The 27,287-nt window shown below is 54.0% G+C and overlaps 1 protein-coding gene across 10 annotated transcripts; it reads right to left on the reverse strand.

The window, feature by feature from the left end:
• Window positions 1-2,749: 2,749 nt before the first annotated feature.
• KASH5 (KASH domain containing 5) lies at window positions 2,750-26,590 on the reverse strand. Of its 10 annotated transcripts, none has more exons than XM_038528248.1 (21): window positions 26,330-26,590; window positions 24,341-24,478; window positions 20,172-20,276; window positions 19,478-19,664; window positions 18,923-18,987; window positions 17,630-17,696; window positions 17,228-17,389; window positions 16,789-16,906; window positions 16,406-16,456; window positions 11,552-11,629; window positions 11,238-11,294; window positions 10,870-10,929; window positions 10,201-10,265; window positions 9,951-10,038; window positions 9,505-9,627; window positions 7,518-7,576; window positions 5,622-5,667; window positions 4,343-4,393; window positions 4,069-4,133; window positions 3,852-3,980; window positions 2,750-3,746 (listed from the first exon to the last, which is right to left on the reverse strand). In XM_038528248.1, the coding sequence occupies exons 2-21, from the start codon at window positions 24,381-24,383 to the stop codon at window positions 3,605-3,607; spliced, it is 1,761 nt and encodes a 586-aa protein (XP_038384176.1). In that variant the 5' UTR covers window positions 24,384-24,478; window positions 26,330-26,590; the 3' UTR covers window positions 2,750-3,604. The 10 variants fall into 10 exon arrangements, with proteins under 10 accessions (XP_038384176.1, XP_038384172.1, XP_038384171.1 ...); XM_038528244.1 differs by having other exon boundaries at window positions 3,852-3,983; XM_038528243.1 differs by having other exon boundaries at window positions 3,852-3,983; window positions 9,505-9,648.
• Between the last annotated feature and the right edge of the window lie 697 nt (window positions 26,591-27,287).

Below are 27,287 nucleotides of genomic sequence, written 5' to 3' on the forward strand. Positions count from 1 at the left end.
TTCCAGCTCTCATTTTCTCCGAATTTCGCCGTTTGCACTGTTCTCACTTCCCAACTTCTCTCTGCGTCGAAAGATGAGTGTGTGTGTGTGTGTGTGTGTGTGCGCGGGTGACTCTAGGGTGAGATATAACTGCCATTCAAACCGTGTTACCCCGAACCTAGCTGTGTGGTATTGGGAAGGGCTGCTTAACCTCTGAGCCTTTTTTTACCCCCGCATCTGTGGATTAACCCAGATGCACCAAGAGAAAACTTCATCACAGCGCTCACGAAGCAAAAGGCTTTTGTTAGAAAAGGGTTTCTGTCTCTCAGCAGCAGCAGCAGCAACTTCCAGAAGTTTGTTCAGGGTTTTTTGAATGCGCCCTTCCCGGGAGACCATCGGCGCGCCACGTTGGGGCGGGAGGAGACGACAAAAAGATGAGGCGTCAAGCTCCCGGGGGCACAGGGCTGGGGCGCAGGTGAAGCGAAGCAGCAGCCGACGGAATCTGTCTCTGTTTCTATCTCCGTCTCTCTCTCACTGGCGGCTCCGCCAGCCCTTGGGTCCCAACGCTCAATGGTGACCATGGCAACGTACCTGGAAGGGCAAGCAGAGGGCTCTGCGGGGCGCGGCCTGTGCGGATCGAGCGCTGATTGGTCTAGCGAGGAGGGCGGGGCTGGGGGCGTGGTTCGAGGGGGAAGGGGCGGGGCCGTCGCTGGGCTACCTGCAGGCTCTCCCATCAGTCGTATTTCTGGGAGGCGGACGGCGTCCTAGTTGGCCTTAGGCTGTAGGGGTGGACCTCCTTCTCTGAAGGAATTATATTCCTCAACTCCATCTGGAGTTGGCCAAATTTCGCAAGTAAGACTCTGAAAGTCCAGAGTAATTTCCCCAAGTTGTCAGCTCCAGTAAAGGACAAAAGTGTAACTGGAACCAGATCTGTGACTTCTAGTCTAGATCTTGCCATTACACTCGTGGAGAAATGAGATTAAAGAATTATGAACAGTTATTATATGCCAGGCACTCCTCTAAATATTGCACTCCTATGGGCTCCTTGAACCTCACAACATCCTGGTGAAGAGCCTTGTTGGCTTTTGGCTGGAGGGCCTGGTAGTTGTGTCTTGGCCTGATCTCCTTCCATACTTCCTCCCTAGATGTCTCCCCTAGCGTTTGAAGCTTTTCATAAAATGGTGTCTGGAAGCCCTTCCGTCCCCACTCTCCTCTCCTCTTCCTAGGAAATGTCAGCAATTCCCAAAACGTCAATGACCATCCACAGGTAATAACATTCAGGACCCCATCTCTAGAATTCGGGCTAAAGGCTCAGGGCTCCAACCACTCTTTGGAACCCTGACACTTACCTCATCCCACATGAGCTCAGTGTTTCCCCAAACCCACTTCTTCTCATGGGTTTCCGTTTTGGAAATGCTCTGTCTACGAGTCACTGGGTCAGACCCACGTGCTCTCCTTGCCCCATCCTTCTTCATCCTCCTTCACGGCAGTCATTCTCTGGCTCCATCCTTCTTGCTCTGCCTCTTTCTGCCCTTCCCCTTCTTTCCATCCACATGCTCAGCTCAGCTCAGGCCTCATCCTCTCCCATGTGGACCATGACCCCAGCCTTCTCCCCACCTCCTGCGTCACTTCACATTCATCCTGCATGGAGGATCAGAAGCTCTATTCCCCATCTAGAGTTGATTTCCTTTTTTTTTTTTTTTAAAGATTATTTATTCATGAAAGACAGAGAGAGACAGACAGACACAGGCAGAGGGAGAAGCAGGCTCCATACAGGGAGCCCAGGATCCCGAGCTGATTTTCTTTTTAAGATTTTATTTATTCACAAGAGACAGAGAGAGGCAGAGACATAGGCAGAGGGAGAAGCAGGCTCCCTGCGGGGAGCCTGATGCAGGGCTTGATCTCAGGACACTAGGATCACGACCTGACCTGAAGGCATCTAGATGCTCAACCATTGAGCACTCAGGTGCCCCCTTAGAGCTGATACTGCCCTTTCCCTGCTCACAGCCCTTTCTTGGGCACTTGGGATTAAAGTTCAGGCTTTGTGGGCTCTTGCCTGCCTCTCTTCTCACCAGTCTGTAGCCTCAAATCTTTCCTTGGCCCCCAAACACTCCCCCCCTTTTAAATCTCAGTAACATGGTGCTTTCTATGGCTCTCTGCACACACAGGCTCTTTCCCACCACCTGGTCTTCACACACACTATTACCTTTGCCCATGACACCCTCCTCAGTCCCTGCTCACTGTAACAAACGTCACTCATCTTTCAAGACTGCACGCAGATGTCACCTAACTGGGACAAAATTCCTATCCTCCTAGGACGGGTTTAATGCATTTTCTGGGCTCCCCTGGAGCCTGAAGCTACCTCTATCACTATCTGGTTTTAAATAGGGTGACTCTGACCCTCCCCTGCTCAAAACTCTCCGAATGAAGCCTCTGTGGTGCTGCAACTATTCTATATCTTGACCTGAGTTTTGGTTTTGTGGGTATTTGCATTATGCAAAAACTAATGCACCTGATACTAAGATGTGTCCACTTAACTGTATGGTTCTAATTTTAGTACATGTGCTGATGAAGCGAGCATGTCCATTTATATTTGTTACATCTCAATTAAAACTCAACCAAAAAAAAAAAAAACAACAACAAAAAAAAAACAAGCAATAAAATCTCCCAAAGCTCCCATTATCCTGAGGAGAAAACCAGTGCTCCTCAGGCTGGCATTGGAGGGGCCTATTTTTCTACGGTTTTATTTTCCTTAAAAAAAATAATTTAATGAATTTTTAAAATATTTTATTTGAAAGAGCACACAAACATGGGGGGAGGGGCAGAGGGACAAACAGACTTCCTGCTGAGTGGGGAGACTGAGGTGAGGTTCCATCCGAGGACCTCGAGATCATGACCTGAGCAGAGGTCAGATGCCCCTACAGCTTTATCTTCTAAGGTCTAATTGTGGCACATGGATGAGCAGTTAGTGATGAGTGAACAAATGGCACACTGGTCCATCTCCTGCCAGCTGTTTGCACTGCAGTGGACATCTGTGATGTGTGCAGGACCCACATGTATCTCTCCCTCTTTCTGCCAGGAGAGGAAAGAGGTGCTCTGTCTCCCAGCCTCTCTTGCAGCTAAGAGTGGTCACAATAAACACTTCCAGCCAATGAGACAGAAACACGGCTCTGCGGTTGGCTCTGGGAAGGCTACTGGTTTTCTTTATAAACAAAGGGACATGTCCCCTTCTTCCTGCAGATGTGACACATGAAGCTATGTCTGCCACCTCCTGATCAAGAGGAAGGGCCAGGAGGATGATAAAGAATCCCAGCTCCCTTGACCCCCAGGCTGTGGAGATCCAGAGCTGTGGACCCACAGTTCTTCTCCAGGCTGGTTTCAAAAATAAGCCCCTAGCATTTAATCCATTATTGGGTGTGTTTTGGTATTGTTAAGAATTGTGGTCACTGATGTTAAAAAAAAACAAAAGACTTCACATAAAAACCCAATACAGGGGTGTGTGTCCTGGAGCACTGTATCTGGGGTTCCGGGACCTGGGTCCTCCCAGGTCATGGTGGCACAACAATGGTAATAACAGTAGGAAGAGCCCCCGAGGATTCTCTGCCTAGGCCTTGCTCTGAGCGCCTCACACTGGAGGAGGCTGGAGGTAGCAGAGCTGGAGGTGGGGCCAGGTGGGGGGCGGGGACTGGCCCAGCAGCAGGATGGAGAGCAGGAGCAGCAGCAGCAGGCCCAGGACGGGTACCGGAATCAGCGGGTGCCGAGGGACCCTGGTGGGAGGCAGTCCAGTGTTTAGCAAGGTGCAGGGGATGCTGGTGGTGTAGAGCCCCACCGTGTGACTGCCACTCTCCTTCTGGAGACGTTCTGGGGCGCACCTGAGAGGCTGGTGGTACATGGTGGGCAGGCAGAGTTGGCCGTGGACCTGGCCCCAGACTGGCCTCCTGACTGGGACCAGCTCTTTTACCACAGGCACCAGGGCTTGCTGCAGCTCTGGTTCAGCAGGGCTGCTGGACAGAAAGGAGAGCAGAGCAGTCATGCTGGACCCTTCCTGTGCCTCCAAGTCCCTTCCAGTCCCCACAGGTCCCTGTTTACCTCTCAGGAGGGCTTCCTGGGATGTCTCCAGGATGAGGGTCCCCCAGAGGGATAGGCAGACTGTCCTGGAGGGACAAAGGAGACAAACTTGGAACTCTCAGGTCTTGGATTGGGAGAGGCCCTTGGTTCAGGCCACTGAACCAGGACAGAAGTGACCACATGGAAAGGGGTGGAACACAGTGAGACAGCCTGCCGGGTTGGGTTCTCAGTTCTGCCAGCTTCCAGCTGTATGCCCCGTAGGTCACCCCACATCTCCATGGCCCACTTGCCTTACCTGCTGGACAGGGTCCATGACAGTACCCTCCTCACAGGGCTGAAGCGGAGTCTGCAGAAGGGAATGCAGGTAAAAGCCAAAAAGCCAGAGGGCTCTCAGAGCAGAGCCCTGTGCCTGGCACACAGTGGGCACTCCATAATTATGTGAGCTGTTCAATACTACTATTTCCATTTGCATCTGATTCTGGAAGTATCCAAGCTCCGTGGGGGCAGAGACCCCATCTTCTCCATGAGTCTAACCCTGTACTGGGCCTAGTCCAGTGTGGGCACGCTCTCTGCCTGCATCAGAACCTGCAGGTGCTTTAAGATGAAAGCCCCAAATATTCCCTCCAGGGGCCACCTCATCCCCCATGTCTCTCTGAAAGGGCACCCCCTGTGTTGGTCTCAGGCTTTCCCACCCACATCTTCGTCCCATGGATGCTGATGATGGCAGTAAAAGCAATAATAAGGAATCACAGGACCACCGGACCCTACTGAATCACAGCCCCTACCTTCACCACTGCCACCTACCTACTGTGTGCCTGCTCTGTGGGGGGGGGGGCATGGGGGCTTTCACATGGCCCTTAGCCCTCCCCGCCCCCACTCTGATACTAGGGAGAAATCATGGTCAAGTCAGCTTGGAGGAAACTGAGGTGGGGCCCAGTATCCGTAGAGGGGAGTGGGAGGTGGGCTTTGCGGTCAGGCTGCTCAGAGAGACCATCTTGGATGCTTTGGACTCCAAGCGGCCTGGATGCCCGGCAAATACCTGGGATCCCACATTCCCATCCTGAGGACTTATGGGCTCCCTGTCTCTCCTCTCTGAGCTTCACTCCCTTTCCCAGCCTGAGAATGAGACTGGTACCTGCACCTCACCCTGCTGCTTGGAGGCGCAAAGCTGCTGGTGTGTGTGGTGCCAGGAGGGAGAGCCATGACAGGTGTGTGCCCCAGGGAGTTCTGGGGTTGGCTGGGGAGGGCCCAGCCCCTTCCTGTGTGTGGGTGCATGTGCGTGTGCATTTTCGCATTCCGGGGGTGTAGCCACGTCTGTGAGGCCTGTGGCTTAGCGGCTGCCGCCCCATGTATGCGCTTGGGGGGTCCCCTGGGAACATTCTGGCCGCCCACTGGCCTGCAGGCCTTCCCCCACGACGCTGTCCGCTCTCATTAGCTATAGCAAGGGCCTTGTTATCTCTTGGCCAAATGATTTTTCTGTCTGCTCAAGAGAAGTGGGAGTGTGGGTGAGGGCTGGGAGGAGCTGTCACTGCATCACCCTCCTCAAGGGCCTGGAGTGGGTGGGGACTGCTTACCATGGTCTGGGGCTCTACTTCCTCCTCATTCTCGCTTCTGGGCAACCTGAGGGGACAACAGAGTCATACTGCTTGGCTTGGCTCCCCTTCGCCCACCGTGGAGCTGTATGAACCTTTAAAGCAGGGGTTCTTAAATGGATGGGTCTGGAGGTGTCCTCCCATGAGGAAACTGCTGTGTGTAGGTCAGTGTGCATATTTCACAGGGGAATTTTCAGCAAAAGAGTGTGTGACCCCCCAAAGGGTAAGAGGGTCTCTTGATCAAACCGGTTTTCTCTTCTGCTGTTTTCCAGCTGATGCCCTAGCTAGGAGCTGAGGCTTCTGCTCAATTACTCTCCCAAACAAGACTCAGAGTTTCTCTGGGACTCTAGGGCAGGGGTGGACTCCACCCCCCACTTTATGCCTGCGGGGCGGGGGTGGGGGTGAGGTTTGTGTCTTTTTCAGTGAGTCTCAGGTTTATTGAGTCTTCTTTTAGGACCAAGATTCCAGAAGCCAACTGTGAACATCTCTCCTCACAAATCATTTCTCTTCGGTGTGCAAGCTGCCAACTTCTGCCCCTCTGAGGGTTGCAGCTGCCTGAGCCCCTGGAATACCTCTCTGGGGACTCAGACCTCAAGCGGCCCAGATCGAGTACCCCCTGAGAGACCCAGAGGTCCATACCATTGGCTACCACCTTTGTAGGGGATCCAGCAAGGGATTCAGGGATCCAGCCCTCCAGCTGCCAGTACCTTGACACCCTCAGAACACAGCTGTGTCTTCACTAGCACCCAGAAAGGTGTCCAGGTTGGTAAGCCCCCAGCCTCTGCTGCCCAGTCAGACACACAGCTGTCTCATCCCTTGGGACTTCAACTTGCGCTCCAGGGGGCTCCTCTCTCGGCCCCTCTCCAGATCACAGCTCTCACCCCTAGCTGCCACCTTTAGGGGGCACAGGATTTGCCTCCCTGGCTTCCAGCTTCCCGGTGTCACACTGCCCTGATCCTGGGAAACTCAAGATTCAGCCCCCACCCTCACTGCTACTCAGCCCCCCTCCCTTCCCTTCCCTGGTGACGTAGGGGGAGGTCATAGCTCTGGAGCCCCCTTCCTGCCCAATCTCAGCTTTCTCAGACAAGTCCAATTAGAGGCCAGTGGCAGGCAGCCTCATTAGTTGTCACAGCCGAGAGCCTGAAGGGGGGACAGCAGCAGGCGGGAGGCATCACAGGAAACCACAGGCCCCAAGGCCAGGCCCCAGGGGAGGGTGGGCCCAGACATCCAGTGGTTTAGGTCCCCTTAGAGGCCTGCACCTGCTTCATCACAATCCCAGGGCTGGGGCTATGTGGCACTAATGCTCACACCACCCCCATCATGAAGTAAGCAAGCTGGGGCTTGCTTTGAACCCAGGGTGTCCAAGTCCAGAGTCCTCCACTGTCTCCTGACTCCCTGGGTTCTCCATGGGTCAGTCTGGGTTTCAGTCATCCATCCCAGGGGTCCCTGGCCTTGGGAGAGGTGTGTTCAGTGACAGTGACAAAGTGATTGAGCTGTCCCATTAGCTAGCCAACTGTCCTCTTGTCTAGGAGTTTCCTATCTGAGTACTGCTCCTACGGGACCCCATTCAAGCATCATCTCCCCGGGAAGCCCCCCTGCTCTGCAGGTGGCCTGAAATGCCAGATGTCCTCCCAGAACCGGCTGGGTCAGAGTCTGTCTCCCTCTAGGCTAGGAGACACTGAGGGCAGGGCTGGGGGTGGCTCATCCAGGTTCACAGGATGAGGGTCACTTCAGTGTGAGGGAATGAATGAATGAAGGAGTAAATGACCTGCCACTCCCCTGGGGCTCTTTCAACCCTTGTAGGCTATTTGAATTTGTCAAAGAATGTAGTGTCATCCCAAGGCAGGGGGACGGCTTTGGAAGGGACAAACTTCTTACCACATTGATTGCTCCTGTCTTCCTCCATGAGGGTGTGCTGGCTCTCCTTGGAAGTTTCTCTGTGGGAAAAGGAAAGGTTAGGTCTCCGGGGCTGTGACACCTGCAAGAATTCACCACCTACTTCTAGAACCTGTTGGACTCCCTCCCTGGGGCTGGTTCTCCCTCGCCCCAGGAGCAGAACCAAGAACGAGGCTTGTGCAGCCACTGGATGTCCCTCAGGGTCCCATCTTACTGGGCTGCAAGATAAGATCGGCGTCTCTGGGGGCACCCTGCGCCTCCAGCCTGCTTGTCCAGAGCCCCATCTCCCCTGTCCACTTCCCTTTGCATATTCCTCTCACTCCATCCCAAGGCCCTGGCCTGGCTCAAGTTTCATCTTCTGGACTCTTGCCCCAGCTTCTCCCTGGCCTCCCTGCCTCTAGCCGGTCCCCCTGGGGATCTTTCTACATTCAAAGCTGACCATACCCCCAGCCGCCTGCCCTGGGCGGCTTGATAAGGAATTCCTGTCACAATCCGGTCTCATCGCTCCCTAGCCATTCACCACTCCATTTCCCAAGCATGTTCTGTGCTTTCACACCCCACATCCTTGTGCCTGTACTTTCTGCTGCCAGCAAGGCCTCTCTTTCCTCACACCACTTAACTTCTCCCTCTTCTCCAAAATAAACTCACAGTTTTCCTGTGACCCCCTCTCCAGTCTCCCACACAACACAGGTCCCCTTTTTGCTGGGCTCCCTCCGGGCCTGCCCCCACCTCTGCACATGCATGGCCCTGCATGGGGATGGCCCCTTTGCATCATGTCCCCACTGGGCCCTGAGTGGCTCCACAAAGTAGCTCCAGGACTGAGAGCTGGTGACCCCCAGAGGCCTAGGTCAGCAGTCCCCTAGATGGCACGTCTGAGAGCTCACAGCAGAATTCACTCTGATTTATACCTCCTCTGAGGAATGTGACTGCCACCCACAGGCTGTGTGGCTGGGGACAGGTGACCTCTCTGAGCCTCAGCTTCCCATAGGTAACAGGATGAGGGATGAGGATGCCTACCTCGCAGAGATATCAGGGGAGGTAAATGACAAATCAGGGGCACCTGGGTGGCTCAATCAGCGAAGCATCCCACTCTTTGTTTTGGCTCAGGTCATGATCTCAGAGTCCTGGGATAAAGCCCCCTGTTGGTTCCGTTCTCAGTGTGGAGTCTGCTTGAGACTCTCTCTCTCCCTCTTGCTCTGCCCCTCCGCACACTCACACTCCCTCCCTTTCTCTCTCTCAAATAAATAAATAACTTAAAAAAAATCAGACAGCACTAGTGTTGAAGGGAAGCACAGAAGCTTCTCTCAACCCAGGGAGAAAGTAGCAAAGGAATGAGTTTCTCCTTTAAGAACAGGAAATAGTATAATTCTGAAGCATTGTTATTTTCAAGACAATGCAGTTACAGAGCTGTTAGCAATATTTTCTTTAAAAAAAAAAGGGAGACAGAGACTTTTGGTGCTGATAGATTAAAATCTCACTTTTCTCTTGTGGACAATGAAGATGAATTGTCTCAGTTGTTTCAAAGGATGTTGAAATATTGCTCAGGTAATTACAGAAGTCCTAAAACAACCACTATGGTTGAGTTCCAGATTTCACAGTGGGCTGGCTAAGCTGTTCTTAAAAGTGCCTCAGATCCAAAAAGTAAAAGCTTACTGTATTTTTACGGCATTTGTCAGAAGGATGCACTTTTTACCTTCCCGCTGCAGAACCATTGTAAATGCAGTGCTTCCTGATACCATTTTCTCAACTACAAAATTACCACCATGCAGTCTGGGTTTGCTTTGTTTGCTCCTGTCTCCTACCCTCATGGGCCAGTCCCTAGAGGGCAAGGATGGTCTCCTGGCTGGCCTGGGCTCTGTGTCCAGAAGATGTGCCCATGGGATGGGCAACGAGCTCCTAGCACATGGAGTCCCAGGCCCCCTTCCCAGCTCCTGGACTCCAGTGGTCTCTGAGCCCTTCCCATGCTCACCTGTGCCCCAGTTGGGGCTTTAGAGGGAAACTCAGCTTCCTCATCCGTCTCAATGGCAACCTCCTCCCACTGCCACACTCCACACAGAGGGCTTGAGAGAGCAGCGGCTGCCACTTCTTGTTTCTGGGAGAGGAGAAGTCCTTTCTAAGGCCAGGGAGGGCCAGGTGAAGGCAAAAGTCGGGTGAGAGATGGGGATGGAGATGGGCTGAGGCATTGAGGCATGGGGTGGGAGGAGACAAGGGGCTGGTGTGAGGCTGGGCTGGGAAGCGGGTAGAGGCAGGGCCTGGGAAGGGTTTGGCAGCAGGACCAAGGATGGGGGTGGGGATGATGTAGGTGAAGGATTGAGATGGTCCTCGTTGGGGGAGGATGGGGTATGGTGAGAATCAGGGCTGGGTTAGAGCCGGGGCTGGCAATGGGTTGGGGTGCTCCCCAGGAGCCAGGCCCACCTGCTGAATGGCCTCAATCTCTACACCCAGCGATGGGGGCAGCAGCCTGGTCCAGCCCACTCTTCTCACTTGGGCCCCTTCTGATAGCCTGGGCACATGGTCAAGAGGGGAAGGCTCTCTTTGTGCCTGCCCACTACCCATCAGTACACCCCCTCTGGGGTGGCTACTTTGCCCACATTGGGGCTGGAGGTCAGGGTTCCCGGCCTTGGGGCTCCCCTCCTACCTCCTCTACCCCTTATGTTCCACTCACTCATCTGGCCCCTCCTGGGTCTGACTCAGCTTCTCTTCCAGGTGTGAGATTTCCAGCCTCAGTTCCTGCAAAGGAGGGAGTGGGGGACCCCTGCCCCTCTGTTCTTCTCCATCTCCCAGCCTTGGGCTCCTCCGACAGTCAGTTCCACTCCCCTGATTTCCCTGGGCTCCTCCAGAAGCGTCTTGCCCAGGGACAAGGGGAAGAGAGCAGTGACAGAAACTCAGGAAGCCAAAGAGAGCTAGAGAGCAGCAGGAACCCAGAGGGTAGCCCACCAGCCAGGAAGATTAAAAACAGGATACATGGCCACAGATTCACGGAGAGGTAAAAGACTCATGAGGAGTAAGAGACTCAGAACCCTCAGAACCCACAGAGGGGAGAGTTATCCCTAAAGACAGATTAGATCAAAGAAAGGCAGGCACACAGAAAGATAAGCAGGGGAGATGCAGTGGTGACAAGACCCTCCCAGAGAATGAAACTGGACCCGAGATGGAGTTACGCAGGGTGGGAGAGAGAGGAAGGAAACAAAGGGCAAGTGAAAAGGTAGAGAGAGAGACACACACAACTCCAGAAAAAGAGAGACAGGGGCAAGAGGAGGCAGAAAATCACAGAGATGGCAGAAGAGTGGGGCCAGGCAGGGGGCCACGGGTGGGCAGGAAGGCAGTCGGGTACCTGGGTGGTTGTTCTGTACTCCTCCAACGTCTTGGCCAGACCCTCAGCGTGGTGAGTGCGCTGGAGAAGCCCAAAGCCCCCTGAGACTGGGCCCAGCCCCGCAAAGATGCTGAGGCAGGGCTAGGGGAGACTGGCAGGGTGAGTCTGAGGGAAGAGCTTGGGCCAGGGGGAAGAGCGCCAGGTTTCTAAATCCTGCAGGGACATACTTGCCACCCTGGGTGCAGGGAACCCTCTGACCCCTCCAGGCTGCTTATCCAGGGGATGAGACCCAGGCAGGACTTCCCTTTCCAGACCTTGGGGCAGGGGCAGGGGATAGCCGGGAGCACATGGGAGGTAAATGTCCTTCACCACCCCCTGGGGCCTCTCACCTCGGAGAGGACAGCATCTCGTTGGCAAATGAGGCGTTCACACTCACAGAGCTGCCACTGCCAAGGAAGGAGCCTGTCCATCTGTCCAGCCTCCTGGGACTGGCCTCAGCTAGTGCTGCTGCCCTTCCCAGCCCACCCAACTCTCCCAAGCCCCTCTCAACCTCCCACGATGTCTCTGGACATGAGCTATCCCAAGAGGGATTGCAGCTGAGCTGCCCAGAGCCCTGGGAGCCTGATGGCTGGATGAAGGCCCCGGCTTTCACGAGGCCAGAGGGGCTGAAACTGATAAAATGGCCACCAGGGAGGGGTGGCACCTTCAAAGCCTCCTTCTCTGTGGCCAGCTCCTCACTCCTCCTTTTGACTCCATCCCGTTCAGCCAGCAGCTTCCCGTTCTGGAAGAAGGAAAAGACCCGTCAAGTCCACTTCAGCCAATGGGAATATTAGTACCCACAGCTGGCATTTTCTCAACCGCTGACATGCCATGACAGGCCTCGGGCACTTTATAGGTTTGGGTTCATTTAACCCCTCCACCCATCCTATGAGGTCCCAGTTTGATTTCTCTGTGCATCATTGGGTACACAAATGTACTTCACAGGGCTGGTAACAGTATCTGCTAGCCTGTCCTGAACACCTTGCAAGTGTTACCTCATTTCTTCTGCAGTATTGTGAAGGTAAAGACAGGTTAAGCAACCTCCACCCCTAGCCCACCGCCTGCTTCCCCACCCCCCAAGTCATACAGGTGGTAATTCATGCAAACACACGCTACTAAGCACAAAGCATTCAGAATAGCACCCTGCACTTATGGAACGATGTTCAGGAAATGTAAAATACATGTTTTTAAGATATTTTCAAAACTTCATGTTTTTCACACACACATGAGTAAAAATACCAGTATAATGGACTCCCACTACTCATCAGCCAACTTCAGTAATTATTTACATTTCCCTGGTTTCTTCCCTATCCTCCAAGGTTTTTTTTTTTTTTTGTTTGTTTGTTTTGTTTGTTTGTTTTTAAAATATTTATTTATTCATGAGAGACACAGGGGGAGAGAGAGAGAGAGATAGAGAGAGGCAGAGACAAGACACAGGCAGAGGGAGAAGCAGGCTCCATGCAGGGAGCCCGACGTGGGACTCGATCCTGGGTCTCCAGGATCACACCCTGGGCCAAAGGCAGCGCTAAACTGCTGAGCCACCTGGGCTGCCCTCCTCCAAGGTTTTTTGTCTTGTTTCGTTTCACAGATGATTCTAAAGCAAATGCCAGGTATTCTATTATTTCTATCTGGAACGACTCTCGGCATTTTAATTTCCTGCTTAAGGAATTTTTTACTTTACCAAACTCACAATACCAACTATCACTCTTAACAAAAGTAATAATTCCTTACTATCGCATATAGAATTTGTTTTTTTTTTTTTTTTTTTTTTCATTTTGGTTGTCTCACAAGATCTTTTCACATTGAGTCTTTTACATGAGGATCCAAACAAGGTCTGCTGTGGTTTTTGGCTGAAATGTCTCAGTTCTTTTCCTCTGACAGTGGTTGCTCACCTCCCCGACATTTTGGGGGCCCTTCTTTTGTTTAGGAAATCAGGTTATTTGTCCTGTGGAGTTGGTGCATTAGGATTTGGCTTCCTGAGTTCTCATTCTCTGTGCTGGATGCTCACCACATTCCTCCCACCTCTTTACTTCCTCTGCAGAAGTGGGTAGCTCCAGGGCCCTGACCAGGCTCCCGTTCAATCTTTTGGCAGGAAGATTTCACGGGTGCTGTACACGTCATATTGCACCATTCGGGAAGAATGTAATGTCTGGTTGTCCCAACTGTTAATGTTTTTATTGGCATCACCCCTCCCCCACCTCTTAATTTTACAAAGGAAATTGAGGATTGGAGAGGCTGAGAAACTTGGCCAAAGTCACATGGTGAATGGACTCAAACCCAGATCTGACTCTAAAGGTTTCATTTCTAACAACCAGACTCTGAGCCAGACGCACCCTGGGTGAGAGTAGGGAACCAGTTTCATCTCTGGCCTCAGGGAGCTCATTGCTAGAGGTGGAGACAGGTACAGAAGCAGATATAACAATGCCGAAGGTAGACTCTGATGAGGCCTAGGGCCTGGGCCCTGTGGAAGCCTGGATGAGGGACTTCCTCAAGAGGCAGGTCGGGGGCACCTTGAGTCCTCCAGGGTGAGAATTATCCCAGAAAAGAAGGAAATGGGATCTAACAATAAAATGGCCCCAAATCCAGTCTACTAGAGTTTCTAGGGACCAGAAACTTAGCAACTTGCCCTGATTTGATGTGAAGTAGCCACGGGCAAAAGCATTTCAGGGCAGAGAGGCTCTGGACTTTCCTCACCACACCCCTCCTCCCAGTCCCCCTGGGGACACCAAGGCCAGTTCCTCCCTTTTCTCAGCTGGCTGGGCTCCAAGTCCTCCATCAGCCATCCCTCCCTCTTGGTCTCAGCGGGCCTGCGCTGCCAGGTGAAGGGCAGAGGAAGGACAGGCCAGGAATGCTGTGTCAACATCTGTCCACCTGGCAGGGATTTGGAGGCTGGATCCTGGGCCACCCTGCAGGGAACCTGGTTACTCAGCCTCTCCTGCCTTCTTCTGCAGTAATCCGAGCCCTACTCTGTAGATTCTCCATAGGAAAGCCGAGTGTCTGAGTGTCCCTTATTCCAGCATTATTTGACTGTAACTTGAGAACTCAATCTATAGATGCTCTGTAGGCTGCTGTGGGGAGGAGGCAACCAAGAATAGCTCTGGTTTATCGAGCGCCTAGGATGTCCCAGGCGCTGCTCAAGGCACTTGACCTGGCAGCTGGCCTTCTGGGCTGGGAAGCGGCAGAGACTGCTGGCTGCCATACACCCTGCTTATTCCTTCTTCTGCTTTTGTTGGGGGTCTACCCTCCACGTGGGCAGGCAGGTCCTAGCCCCACCCTGGGGGGTGAATAAGAGGGAACTTGCAGCAGATTCAGGAGAACTGGCTGGGTAGCTAACCCAGTGGCCATTCATGTCCCTTCTTCCTTTTTCATCTCCCATTCCAGAGGCTGAGGAAGGTCAGGTATTCTCCCAGCCTCCCTTGCAGCTTGGGGTGTCCTGTCATCCAGTTCCTGCCAGTGCGATGGAAGAGAGGTATGCTGGGGTGATGGGTATAGTGGGGGTGTTCCTGGAAAACCTTTTCCTTCTGACAAAAAAAAGAGGTGTTGGGAGGAGCATTAACTGGACCCCCTTTCCCCTCTTTGTCCTGCTTTGAATGAGACCACGAAGGTGGAGGTGCTGCAGCCATCTGTGATCACGAGGCCACAGGCTGAGGAACAAGCCTGAGTCACCAAATCAACCCAGAGACCTTTAAAGCCTCTTGTTAAGGAAATGAGCGTCCTTCGGATTGAAGCCACCAATTCTTTGGTCCTCTCCTTGGAGCTGAAAGGATTCTGGCCCATTCGAGGTTGGATTACCCATGCCAGAGAGCGGTTTGGCTATAATCATATGATGTCACTTTGGCAATAAGATATAAGGGGGGAGGTTCTGCCTTGGGGCTTTAGGGAAAAATTTCTCTTTGTTCTTAAAAAGAGATGTTCTTGAAGAATATAGTCTCATCCTGTCTGCACTCCATGCCTCACACTATAACAGCCATCCCATGGTGAGATTCCTATCGTCCAGAGGTCAGAATTTTCACATAAGAGTCAGAGAACAACAGTGGAAAAGTTTGGGATTTAAATGTAAAAGCTATAATACAAAAAATAAAAAAAAAAATAAAAGCTATAATACAGATGTAGGACAAAGAGATTTGGGGACATCAGACAGAATCAGTATCACTGCCTGGACTGGGCAGAGATCCTTAGTGCAGTGAAGGCTGTGGGAGGGTCAAAGAAGAGAGCAGTTGAGGGAAAGCAGGCCCTGAATCAGCCCCAAGCCCCAGGTTAGCTGCTAGGGGTAGAGAGGAAGGGTGTAGTTGAACCATGCAACCCCTGGGATGTCTGGGAATCCAAGGGGGGGGGTGGCAATTCTCAGCTCAGCCCTCAGAAACAGGAAGGCCCGGGAGTAACAGACTGGAGGTGGCTGTGTGAGGAGTGGAGGCAGAGGCCACTTGTGGCCACAAAGAGTCTCAGGAAAGCAGCCAAGCCTCCTCTGTGGCCCTGGAAGGTGTGGAAGTGGCTGAGGGAGAGCCTTAGGGGCCCTCGTGTGTTGGGGATTCAAGGGCCACCACCAGCAGATGCAGTGAGGACTGTATGTCCAGAGACCAGAGGCAATGTCAGCCTCCCAGTGGATGCCAACGTGTGGTGGTGACTAAGGCTGAAGACCAGATGGGATGATCAACATCAATCTTGTGACCAGCAGAGAGAACAGACATTGAGCGAGGACTGCCATCCCTGGAACACTTAGATGCCACCTTGCAGGGGGCCAGTGATGAGTTTCATCAATTGAGGAGTTTCAGTTCCACTTAAAAAGGCCTAGGTGGACCCAGATTTACTGAGATGATATTTCTTTCTTGGATGGGATGGGGCTTGAATCAGACATGCGGCTGAACTGAGCCATTTCAGACAACACGTGCTAGGCCCTGGGGTTGAACGCAGGCATTTATTTCTATAACAACCCCACCAAACAGCCTCCTAGCATTCTTAGAGGATAAAACAAAGGCTCCAGAGGGAGGGAGGACCCATGCCTGATATTAAGCTGTCTTATAAGTGGCAGAGATGGGATGTGAACTCAGGGTTGATTTCAAGGCCTGTGTAAATTTCCACCATTAAAAAAATGCTAATATATGAACAACACTGGTTAACTTTCAGTGAGCACTTCCCATTCATCCTGCCTCATGCTTCCTCTTGTTCAAATCTCAGGCAGCCCAATGGGGGAGGTTCTGTTATTTTGCCCACTGCTATAGGTGAGGACACTGAGGTACAGGGAGTGGATGTACTGGCCCATGCTTATGTAAGCAGCCCCAGCGTGAACTCAGGCAGTCTGCCCCATGGTCCTCACTCTTTTGAACCGGGGCCATACTTACACGCAGTGATAAGACCCTCAGAGACATTTGTATGTTATTGGGATTCTGGGATCTCCCTTTACAGACCATCAGGGTGTTTGGGTGTAGGCTCCCTGGGGTGTTTGAGGGTAGCAGGGGTAGAGTGGGAAGGTCCTGAGGCTTGGGGAATGGGTGGGGATGGGCACTAGGCCTCAGCTCACCTCCTCCTGCAGAGTCTCCATCTCGGCCACCAGATGCTGCTGCTCTTTTTCCTGAACAACAACCCCAGAGAGAGGACAAAGGCTTCTTTTGGGGCCTCCTTGCCTCCATATTGGCCTTCTCCCACACCTGGGAATACATCTTGGATCTGGGTTATTGAGGAGCAAGGCTGGGAGGATGAGTCTGGGAGCCCTGATGGCTCCTGCTGTCCCCCCTGTCATGAGAGGAGTGGCAAATAGATCTGGACCCTAAGTCTTGGGCAAACAGGATCTGGAGTCAGAGAGGAAGCCAGGGTAACTTCTATTCCATGGTCAGGCTCTGTTGCTCAGACTCCAAGAAAGGGGGAAGGAAGAGAGCAGCTTTGTGCCCCTTGCCCAGAACCCACCGTCTGCCGGGCCTGGGCCAGGAGCCTGCGATTCTGTTCCTCCAGGTTCTTGGCCAGAGTCTTCAGGTCCTCCAGCTCCTCATTCACAGCCTTGGCACACTGCAGAGCCTGCTGGGTACTGAGTGGGGGTGGGGCAGGTAGGCCACATGAGAGGGAAACCGTAGAGATAGCTCCACTCAAGAAAGCGGGAAGTAACAGAGAAAATCCTAGACAGAGACCTAGGGGTTGGGTACAGAGATCCAGAGGGAAAGGAGGGGAGGAATTTGGTGCAGGGGACAGAGACCCAGTTTCTACCTAAAAGACTAAGGGGGTGGGACAGAAAGAGGAAGTGCAGAAAGGGACAGTGTGGGGTCACAGACAGGGCAGGAAGTGCAGGGAGAACACATGGAAAGCGAGCTGAGTAGGGCTGCGGTAAGAGGGACACAGGCCCCTGGCCCACCTGCGAAGTTGCCTGCGCAGGGCTGTGATCTCCTCGCCCAGGCGTGTGGCTCCCTCTTCAGCTGTCTCCACGCTGCGCTGGAGCTTGGCGTTCTCCCCAGCCAGCCTGCGGTTGCTGAGCTCCAGGTCCTCCAGGCTGCTCAGCAGGTCAGCTGTGGCGGGCCTGAGGTCAGGGAAGGGCTGGTCACAGGCCACAACCCTCCACCTTCCCAGGCGGGGTAGGGGGTGGCTGCAGTGGGGAGATGAGGCTCTTCTGGAGAAAGAGAAACAATAGAGAGACTGCCCCGCTCTCTGGGAGCATGGCCCATCCCATCCCTCACCCACTCCGCAAGGACCCCAAGCTCTAAGGGTGGAGGCTGGAGGGCGTGGGCAGTGGGGAAGGGAGGTGGGGGGGCATTGGTACATCTCAGGTCTGGGGTCTTCGCCTCCGAAGCTCTCCAAGTTGGCTGGTTCCTCGGCTTCTGGGCATCCTGGAGGGAGACAGACAGAGGGTGGTAGGCTCCTGGTGACCTTAGGCGGTGGGGCCCCCCCAGGTTGCGGCCTTGGCGCCCCCCCAGGTTGCGGCCTTGGCCTCCACTAGCCTCACCCTTACATTTGCCCTGGGTCATCTCATCTGCCCCTGGGGCTATGGTTACATCCACTATCTGAAAGGCCTCTTGTTCATTGGTACCCTGAGCTCAAGCTGGATCTTTCTCATAGCCCTGGATTCACCACACCTGACATGGGCGGTGGCAGCCCCTCAACTGCCCTGAAACCTGTTCCTCTTCCTGGTTTCCCTCCCACCCAGCCACCCAGCCACCCAGCCACAGGGCTGTCCTCCCTCCCTCGCTCCTCCTCATCCCCACAGTCCATTGGAGTCCAGGCCCTGACCCCTCCTCCCTGACTCTGCTCCACTCTCTTGGCTCAGGTTTCTCCTTCTCCTCCTGGACCCACAACCTCCTCCCCAGCCTTCACATCCTGACCTTCCCCCTACTTGGGAGGGGTGTTATCTCAACCGGAGTTTACCTGCCCCTCCCATGGCCCCCCAAGCCCAAAAGGAAGAGGTTCAAGGGAATGTCAAGAAAACTGTACATGTAGATTTGCTTTTGTTTTGTTTTTGTAAGGTATAAGGGGAGAGCTTTTTCTATGGAGCACCTGCTACATGTGAGGCCCTAGGGATAAAATTGGGAACAGCTCAACTAACCAAATAGCAGGGCAAGTGACTCAATCAGATGGTCAGATTTCTCCAGGAAAGACAGGCAGTCCTGTGAGTGAGCCTGGACAGCCAGGGACCTTAGCCTGGGGCATCCCAGGGCTTCCCTAGGTGGGGCTTCCCCAGCTGTGGGAAGTTTTAGGGAGAATCGCAGAAGCGAAAGACCCTGGAGGGCAGGTAGGCCTGTGGGATCAAAGACTAGAGAGTAGACAGGAGCCCATTATGCTGACAAGGACAGGTGGGCCGGGGCTCCCTGGCCTCTATGACAGGGGTGCAGTTAGGAGGAGGACTTGGAACCAGCCCTGAAGAAAAAAAAAACCCAAAGCTCAGGGACGGTGGGGGAGGCAGCCATAGAGATGCCTGGAAGGCCAAACTCACAGCTCCAGACTAGAGCAAATGTTCCAGGGGTCCCACCCCATGCCCCTGGCTCTGTCCCCTGGTGGGAAGTCCCCCCACTGTCTGACCCTGGGCCTGCCTGCTTTATTCTATATATGGTAGTCTCACCAGATGGCGGTTGCTGGGAGGTCAGGGCCCCCTCAAAGGCTGTCTCCTCTTCCAGCTCTAATCCCCTGTATCAAAGGGATGAGGCTTAGAGCCCCCTGCAGCCACCCCCAATCCTGCTTGGCCTCGCTTCGCAGGGAGGGTTGCTGGTGGCAGGAGGGGCCGAGTCAGGTGAGAGCAAGAGCATTGAGAGCCCCACCATGGGGAGGAAGGTAAGGCCAGATGGCAGGAACCCAGGGCCAGATGGAAGAACAGAAGAGGGCAAGGACTGGGTTTGGAGAAGGGGTGGGGAGAGGCCTCTGCCGGCCCCCCAGCACCCTCATTCCTCCCCCTTCCAGTCCCTTTTATTTCTGCCTCCCCCCATCGCAGGAACTTTGTCTTCAGACCCTCCACCCCATCCTCCCAACCCCATCTCTTCACTTTTCTCTCCTTCTCAGTCTCCTTCAAACTACAGTAGGCCTCTTTGCCCAAAGGGTGCTGGCTGCAGTAAGCAGGTATGAGGTTAGATCTTAGGAAGGACTTCCGGGGGTGGGGAGGGCTAGAGGTGCAGAGACCTACCCATCCAACTGACAGGCAGCGATCCAGTCTCGCATGACGGCAAGGAAGGTGTCCAAGTCCACAGTGGCCTGAGGACCCTCCCCATTGGGGTCCAGGTTGCAGGCCAGTGTTCGGAGGCGTGTATCCTGGGGGCCACGGCCTGTCACAGCCTCCAGGTAGGCTAGCACATGGGTCACAGCCACAATGCCTGGGGACAGACCATGATGTGAGGGATTCTGGGGCAGGTGGGGGGTAGGGACAGGTGATAGCTTGAAAGTAGGACACCAGTGGCTGGGCTGGAGCCCCCCCCCACAATCCCCCCAGCACCATGGCTTAACAGAGACATTTTGGGCAAGTCTTTCCTCTCCTCTGAGTCAACCTTTTCACCTGGAAATGGGAGCCCAGCCATCCTCACTCACAAGGTAGACCAGAGAGGACCTGCTGTGCCCTATCAGGCTTAAGGGGGCTGCCCTCTCTCCCTCTCCCCAGGCCCTATTCCATTAATGTCCTTGCCCTGAATGGCCTCCATCCCTTTCCCCTACTTCCTTCCCAAAGCTTCGCACAATCACCCAGCTCATCCTGCAGGCCCCCCAAGAAAGGTTCCTAGCCCATCCCTCTCTCTAAGGCTCCCCAGTTTCCAGCTGCCCCCAATCCCTTATTATTCTGTGTGTCTACAGGCCCAGGGCTGCCTGGCCCCCCCTTGCAGCCTCCCAACCTGTCCTTTGGGTGTCACAAGCTTCGAACATAGAGTTGAGTATTTGCTCCTCCAAGCTCAGCAGCGTCCCCAGGCTCCCCTCCTCCAGCTGGTCCCAGAGGTACACTGGGGAGACAAGAGGAATTGCCCACCCATGAGAAGGCAGGAGAGAAATGGCTTTAGGTTCTGTGCTCCTGCAGCAGGGAAGGAACTCCAACTACCTGGAGTTGGGGCTAGTGGGGACAGCAATGTAAGGGTCTTTGAGTGGCCTCCTAGCTCCCCACCCTGGGGATGCGGGTCCCATCTTTCAGGCCAGGAGGTGCCCCCTGCTGTCTAATCCTTTGTGTCCAAGCCACTTGGGAACCCAGAATGACAAAAGCTCTGAGATTGCCCTTTCCTCCTCTCTTCTCCTGCCGCCCAGGCTCTGCTCAGAGGGGGCTAGGGGCGGAGGAGGGCAAAGAGAGGATTCCGGGAGGAGCTGAGGGTGAAGGGGAGCCCAGGAGCCAGGAACAATCCAATAAGGCGTGGGCAGCCTGGATCAATTCTGCCGGCTGCATCTCCTGTCTAGGGGGCCGGGTCTCTCTCCTACCTGAATCCCCAGGCGAGGCTGGCGTCATTGGTGCCCACAGCCCGGGCCTGAGATGAGAGGGGTGAATGATCTAGGCAGGGTAGGCAGTCAGGGAGTGGTTAGGAGCTCAGAGCCCAGCTACGCAACTGTGTGCAGGTCAATTCTCCCTTTGGAGCCTCAGTTTCCCCACCAGTAAAATGAGTGGGTATTGATCCCCCTCCCTCCCTTACCAGGACTGGGAGCAGTAGGTTTGTGTATGGGAACAGCCCTCCCAACAGAGATACACAATGTGCATGTCCCCAGGACTGTTTGTTCATCTCTGTATCTATTGTACCGGCATATAGTAAGCACTCAATAAATGCTCCAAGATACAGGAGGAGATCCTCCACCCCAGGAGTTACTGGACTCTGCGTCTTTGGAACTAGAGGTGACTTTCAAGGTTCCCTGTCCTGCCCTTGAACAACCGGGTATGGCAGCAGGTCTCGCATGGGCAGCAGTCTGACAGACCCAAGAGGCAACCCTAGTAAGGAGCATAGACTCTCCGAGCCTCAGTTTCTTCCTCTGGAAAATGGGGCTGTTTCCTCCCTCCCAGAGAGGAAGTGAGGTAAAATCTAGAAAGGCTGGGGAGCCTGGGCGGCTCCATCAGTGAAGTGTCTGCCTTCAGCTCAGGTCATGATTCCCCGGATCCTGGAATCCAGACCTCATCAAGCTCTCTGCTTAGAGGGGAATCTGCTTCTCCCTCTCCCTCTGCCTGCCATGTTCCGTTTGTGCTCGCTCCCTGTCAAATAAATAAATAAAATTCTTAAAAAAAAAAATCTAGAAAGGCCCTGGGCTGAAGGTCTGGCATGTGGTAGAGGCTAAATAACAGAACTGAACATTTATTTAGCAGTTAGTGGATGCCTTTCCTCTTCTGGGGGTTTTGTATGGACCCTGGTGGCTGTTATCATTAGCCCCATTTTACAGAGGAGGAGACTCGCACAGAGAAGTTAGGAATTTGCCCCAGGTCACCTGTTCAACATACAAATCCTTCTTCTTCTTCTTCTTCTTTTTTTTTTTAAGTATGCTCCCTGCCCCCCAATGTGAAACTTGAACTCACAGCCCTGAAATCAAGACTCGCATGCTCTACCGACTGAGCCAACCAGGTGTCCATGATTGCTCTAATTCTTTTTAGTCTCAGGGGATTCTTTGTAGAGAGCTAAAATTCAGCCCCTTCAGGTTTGAACCCATGCTCTTAGGAAAAGGGGGAAGGAACCCACAGTTGGGGGACACCAGGGCCCCTGCTGGAGCTTTACCTGAACTCTCCTGTTTGCTCCTCTCATTGTGCTCCCCAGGTAACCAAGGAGCACCCTGAGGCCCAGTGAGAATCACAGCCTGAGAGGTCACTCCCTGGGGCTGCCCAGCTAGGGAGAGTGGAGCCAGAGTCAACCGGGGACTGTCTGGCTCAGGGGATCCATACGGGTCTTCAGTCCCTCCCTGGGGTCCCCCAGGAACATGTCACTGCTTCTCCTGTTCTCTTTTCTTTGTTTCCGTCCTCAGTGTCTCTATCTCTCTCTGTCTCTGCCTTTCTCTAGTTTTCTCTCTGGCTCCTTCTCTCCATCTTCCTCCCCATCTCTCTCTTTCCGGTGCCCTGCCTCTCTGTTTTCTCTGTCTCTGGGCTTCTTTTCCCATTATCTCGGTGACTCTCTGTTCCCCGAGCCTTCTCTCTCCTTGCCTGACAGTCTCAGCATCTCTGCCCCCTCCCTCCCTGGGTCTGTCTCCATTTCTCCCGGGTGTGTCCTTCCCTTTCCTTCAGAAGCCTCCCCAGTTGGCTTGGCCCTGGCCCACGGGATCCTTGGTGGCTGCACGCCCTCTGCTGGTGTCCATGAAGCTGCTGTGGCAAGTCTCTTGGTCCACCTGCCCTTGGTCCCTGCACCCAGGTGTCTCCCTCCTACCTTCCCCTCTGGAAAGCCTCCTGAGGCCAGAGTCCAGGCCCGTAGCCTGGAGAAAAGATGCAAGCCCTGCTGCTGGACCCTGGGAGCCTCAAAGAAAGCAGTCCTGTCTCTCCCCTAGGGTGGGAGCCTCTTCCCCCATCACAATAAGCTCTCCCACTTAGCAGGTGAATTTTAGAGAGGACCACCCAGTGTCTCCCTTCCTCTTACTTCTTTTTTTTTTTTTAAGATTTTATTTATTTATTCATGAGAGACACAGAGAGAAAGAGAGAGGCAGAGACACAGGCAGAGGGAGAAGCAGGCTCCATGCAGGGAGCCCGACATGGGACTTGATCCTGGGTCTCCAGGATCATGCCCTGAAGGTGGCGCTAAACCGCTGAGCCACCCGGGCTGCCCGCTTCCTCTTACTTCTGAAGCTGGCTTTCACACCATTTGGGTGTACATCCATCCAAACAATCAAGGACCATAACTGAGCTCCTTGGAGTCATACATGGTTCTAGGGCAGCACTAACCAAACAGGGCAGGCACGTGCCACACACTGTTCTTGAGTGCTTGAACTGTGGTGAGACTTAAGTCACCCTGTTAGTATAAACTACACACCATATCTTGAAGCCCTGGTATGAAAAAACAAAGGAATATCTCCAATACATTTTTATATTAATTACATGCTGAAAGGATACCACTTTGGATATATTAGGTTGAATAAAATTATTCTTGTTCATTTTGCCTGTTTCTTTTTCTTTTAAATGTGGCTACAAGGGGCTTCTGGGTGGCTCAGTCAGTTAGGCGTCTGCCTTTGGCTCAGGTCATGATCTCAGGGTCCTGGGATCGAGCCCCACATCTGGCTCCCCACTCAACAGAGAGCCTGCTTCTCCGTCTCCCTTTCCCTTTGCCTGCTGCTCTGCCTACTGCGCACTCTCTCTCTCTCTCTGTCAAATAAATAAATATTTTTTTAAAATGTGGCTACTAGGGGCTCCTGGGTGGCTCAGTCAGTGGGGCGACCAGCTCCTGGATTTCAGCTCGGGTCATGATCTCAGAGTCATGGAATAGAGACCCACATTGTGCTCCATGCTCAGCAGGGAATCCGCTTGAGATTCTTCCTCTCCCTCTGCCCCTCCCCTCCACTTTCTCTTTCAAATAAGGCTATAAATCTTTTTTAAAAATTTAGAAATGTGGCTACTAACAATTTAAAATCACAATTATGGCTCACAAGTTGGGCAGCACTGCTCTATGGACCAGGAACCAGAGTGAATACAACAGACTCTCACCTCACGGAAAGTATGTTCTAGTGGGAGAGAGAGAAAAAAACAGACAAACAGATGTCTGTCCGTGCTCTGAGGAGAAGCAGGAGAGGGGAGTGAATGTGAAAGAAAGCTTTTCAAAGGAAGGAGAGATCTGAATGAAGTGAGGGGAAAGCCTTAGGGAAGGGTGCCCTTCGCAGAGGGTACATATAGCGAGTGCAAAGGTTTCTGCTCCAGCTTCCGCAGAGCAGACAAGATGTGGTGTCCACACAGGTGGGCACACAGCGGGCCCTTCAATGACAGCTAACTCTCCCACTCCAACCCTGCACCAAGGTGGAGGCTCAGACACCCCAAGCCACCTCTCTCAAGTCCCTGAGGCACAACGTGGCACCCACTCCCCAACTGCTTCCCTCCTCATCCTCCCATGGGGATAAAAAGGGGATAGCCACCTACTTTTTGCAGCAGGGCCACCTGCCTGGCCCTCTGGAACGTCCATGGGCCACCCCGGTCGCTCTGCAGGTGGTGGAGAAACTAAAAGTCTGCCTCCATCCCTGGGAGGGGCTGACAAAGGCTCGAAGGCTCTGAGAGCTCCTGGAAGGACAAATGGGCATAGCCTCCTCAGACCAGCCACCCCGCCCCACCTGTGCCCCAGGCCGCTCTGGGTTCCCAGAACCTGTTTGCCCACCCCTGCTTCCACCAGAGCAGCTCCCGCTCAGACCTGTTTTATGGATTGGAGGTGTGGGCTGGGGAAGGGGGGGGGCGAGGAGTGGGCAGCAGAGATCAAAGAGTGGCTGGGGGTGGGGGTCACTCCCTCCTTGCTTCCCTTCCACTCTTCCTGTCAAGTCCCTAACCTGGTTTCTCTTTGCCCTACGACTTTATCCTGTCCACTCCTCTCCTTCCCTACATCTCTGGGCCAGGCCCCATCCTTTCCTCCTGGACCCTCATCCCATCCTCCCAAGCCTCCCGGTCTCCAGACTTTCCCCTCCTATGCATCCCCACAGGGCCCCAGAGCTGACCTGCCCCTCTCCTGCTCCCATGGCTCCCCAGTACCCCAGGGACAGAACCTAGACCCTGGACCCAGCATCGAAGGCCCTTTCATGGCCTGGCCCTGCCCACCTCCGCAAACCCAAATCACACTTGCAGTTCCAGCAGCTCTGAACTGCATGCTCTCCCCCACACCGGCATGGCTGTTTCCACCCCCCCCCCCCCGCCCCCCGCCCCCCGCCCCTGGTTTCTGCCTGGGACAATCTCCTTTCCAGCCCTTCCTGTCTTGGCTCACATCCCCCTACTCTGGGAAAATGTTTCCGAATGAGCTGCTGTGTCTGGATTCTCACACTGCCCTGGGTGACTGACATTCTGCTATATCAGCCTGTTTTAGGAACTGTTTGGCTCCCATGTGAATGTGACCCCATCTTTTTCCTACTCCGATCCCTGCCATGGATCCCTAGCGCCCTCAGGACTAAGTCCTAGCCCTTCTGGCTCGTGTGGGACAGAGTGCTCTCTGCAATTCTTTGTCTCTTTTTGTCATTTTTCTCTCCTCTGGCTGACCTCCAGGGCCCTCACCCTCATCACAACTATGGCACTTGTGGCCCCTGCTCTGGCTTACAGCCTCCCTGGGGAGCCTTCCCTGACTCCCCGGACCAGTTAGGGACTCCCTCCTCTGTGCCCTGACAATGACTTGTCCTGCCTCCATTATAACCAGCTTGACTATATGACTTACTGTCCCAATGCCAGGACACTTTCAAGAGCAAGAATGGTGCTATTAATAATTACGCCGGACAACACTGCCCATCGGGGCTGAACTGGGCACACTAGGGCAGATGGTCAACATCAGGTCACCTAGGGCCTGTCTGTCCTCACCCCACCCGCTCGTCACCCCTTTCCTCTCCAAGTGCTCCCTACACCCTGCTCTCCCTGGCCTCAGCCGGCTCCACAGCCATGGAGTGCACACTTCCTGGAAACTTTTAGAATGTCCTAGAAAAAGCGGTCTTTGAAGGGAGACCTCCAGGTTTGGACAACGCTGGAGGGGTGTCGGGGTGGAGGTGGGGGTGATGGCTATGGGGCCTGAGTAGTGAAAGGTCTGGCACTGGTAGCCCCGGATAGGGACTTGAGGGGAGGAGGGAGAGTGAGGGAGGGTCTTTGACAGGCAGGCTAGAGCAGGAGGAGGACACAGGCAGGATTTAAGGGGGTCTGGGTCTTAAAGGGGTCTTTGAGCAGGTTTCTGGGGCGTCTCTGGATTTCTGGGGGTGTCTGACTGGATTCCAGAGGTCTCTGACAGGATCTGGGAAGGTACTCTGACAAGAATTTTGGCGGGTTTGACGAGACTTCTGGGGATCTCTGACAGGACTTCGGGCAGGGCGGGGGTGTCCCTGATAGTATTTGGGAAAGGAATAGTAGTATGGGGGGGGGGTAGCTCGGCAGGCTCTGAGGGAGAAGTCTGACCGAATTTCGAGAAGATTCTGAGGAGATTTCAGGCGTCGTCTATCGGATTTCCTGGAGAGTACTTTTCAGTATTTCTGAGGGTGTTTGGTCAGGATTTCAGGAAAACCTTTTGGAAGGCCTTGATATCGGAGATGCTCCCCCACGATTCAGGAGCTCCAACAGGGCTTCTCTCGGGAACCTCGCCGCCGCCGGGGCGCACCTGGGCCCACGTACGGCCGGACACAGCGGGAGACCACGACTGACCAACGGCAATTGGGTAGCACGGAGGTGCGCGTGCGCCGTGCCACCAGGAAAAGACAGGGGGCGGGGCGGGACCGAGAGCGCGCGTGGTGTCTAAACCCCGCCCCACCTGGGCTCCTCCTCGCGACGCAGGCGCGCACCGCGCTCGCTCCTGTCTGTTACCTGCAACCGCGAGGCCGCGCATGCGTAGGGCTACCGGGGCGCGCACCCGGCCTGGTGGAGCGGGCGCATGCGTATTGGCCGAGCGGGTCAAGGCTGCGGGGGTTACCGCGGGTAGGGCACCGGAGGTGTCCCTGCGTCCTCTGCGCCGGGATCTTCTCCTCTCAAGCTTGAGTGTAATGGGCCCAAGTAAGGGAGAGTTGGATTGAGGCACCTCTTGTCCATCCCCTACTTTTTATCAGCTACTAAGTCATGCCCCTTTGCCGTCTGTTCTGTGCCAGGCTGCCCATCACCATCACAATGATGTCCTGCCCTGTCTTGCTCTAGCACTCCCGCGCCCTCTGGGGCTCCAGTCACCATATATTAATAAATCCCTGAAGGAGTCTTTCTCAAACCGTTTCATTCATCCTTTATAGGAGAGAGTGGGGGAGGAAAATACCCTGTTTTTCCCATCAGACAAGAGAGAATTACACCCAAAATTGACTCCCAAGAAGGGGGATTTGGGACATAAGATGTGCCAGCCATCCGTCTGCCTTTCTGCTAGCAGAGACACAGAAAA

Source organism: Canis lupus, chromosome 1 (genome assembly GCF_011100685.1).
Source record: "Canis lupus familiaris isolate Mischka breed German Shepherd chromosome 1, alternate assembly UU_Cfam_GSD_1.0, whole genome shotgun sequence".
NCBI lineage: Eukaryota > Metazoa > Chordata > Mammalia > Carnivora > Canidae > Canis > Canis lupus.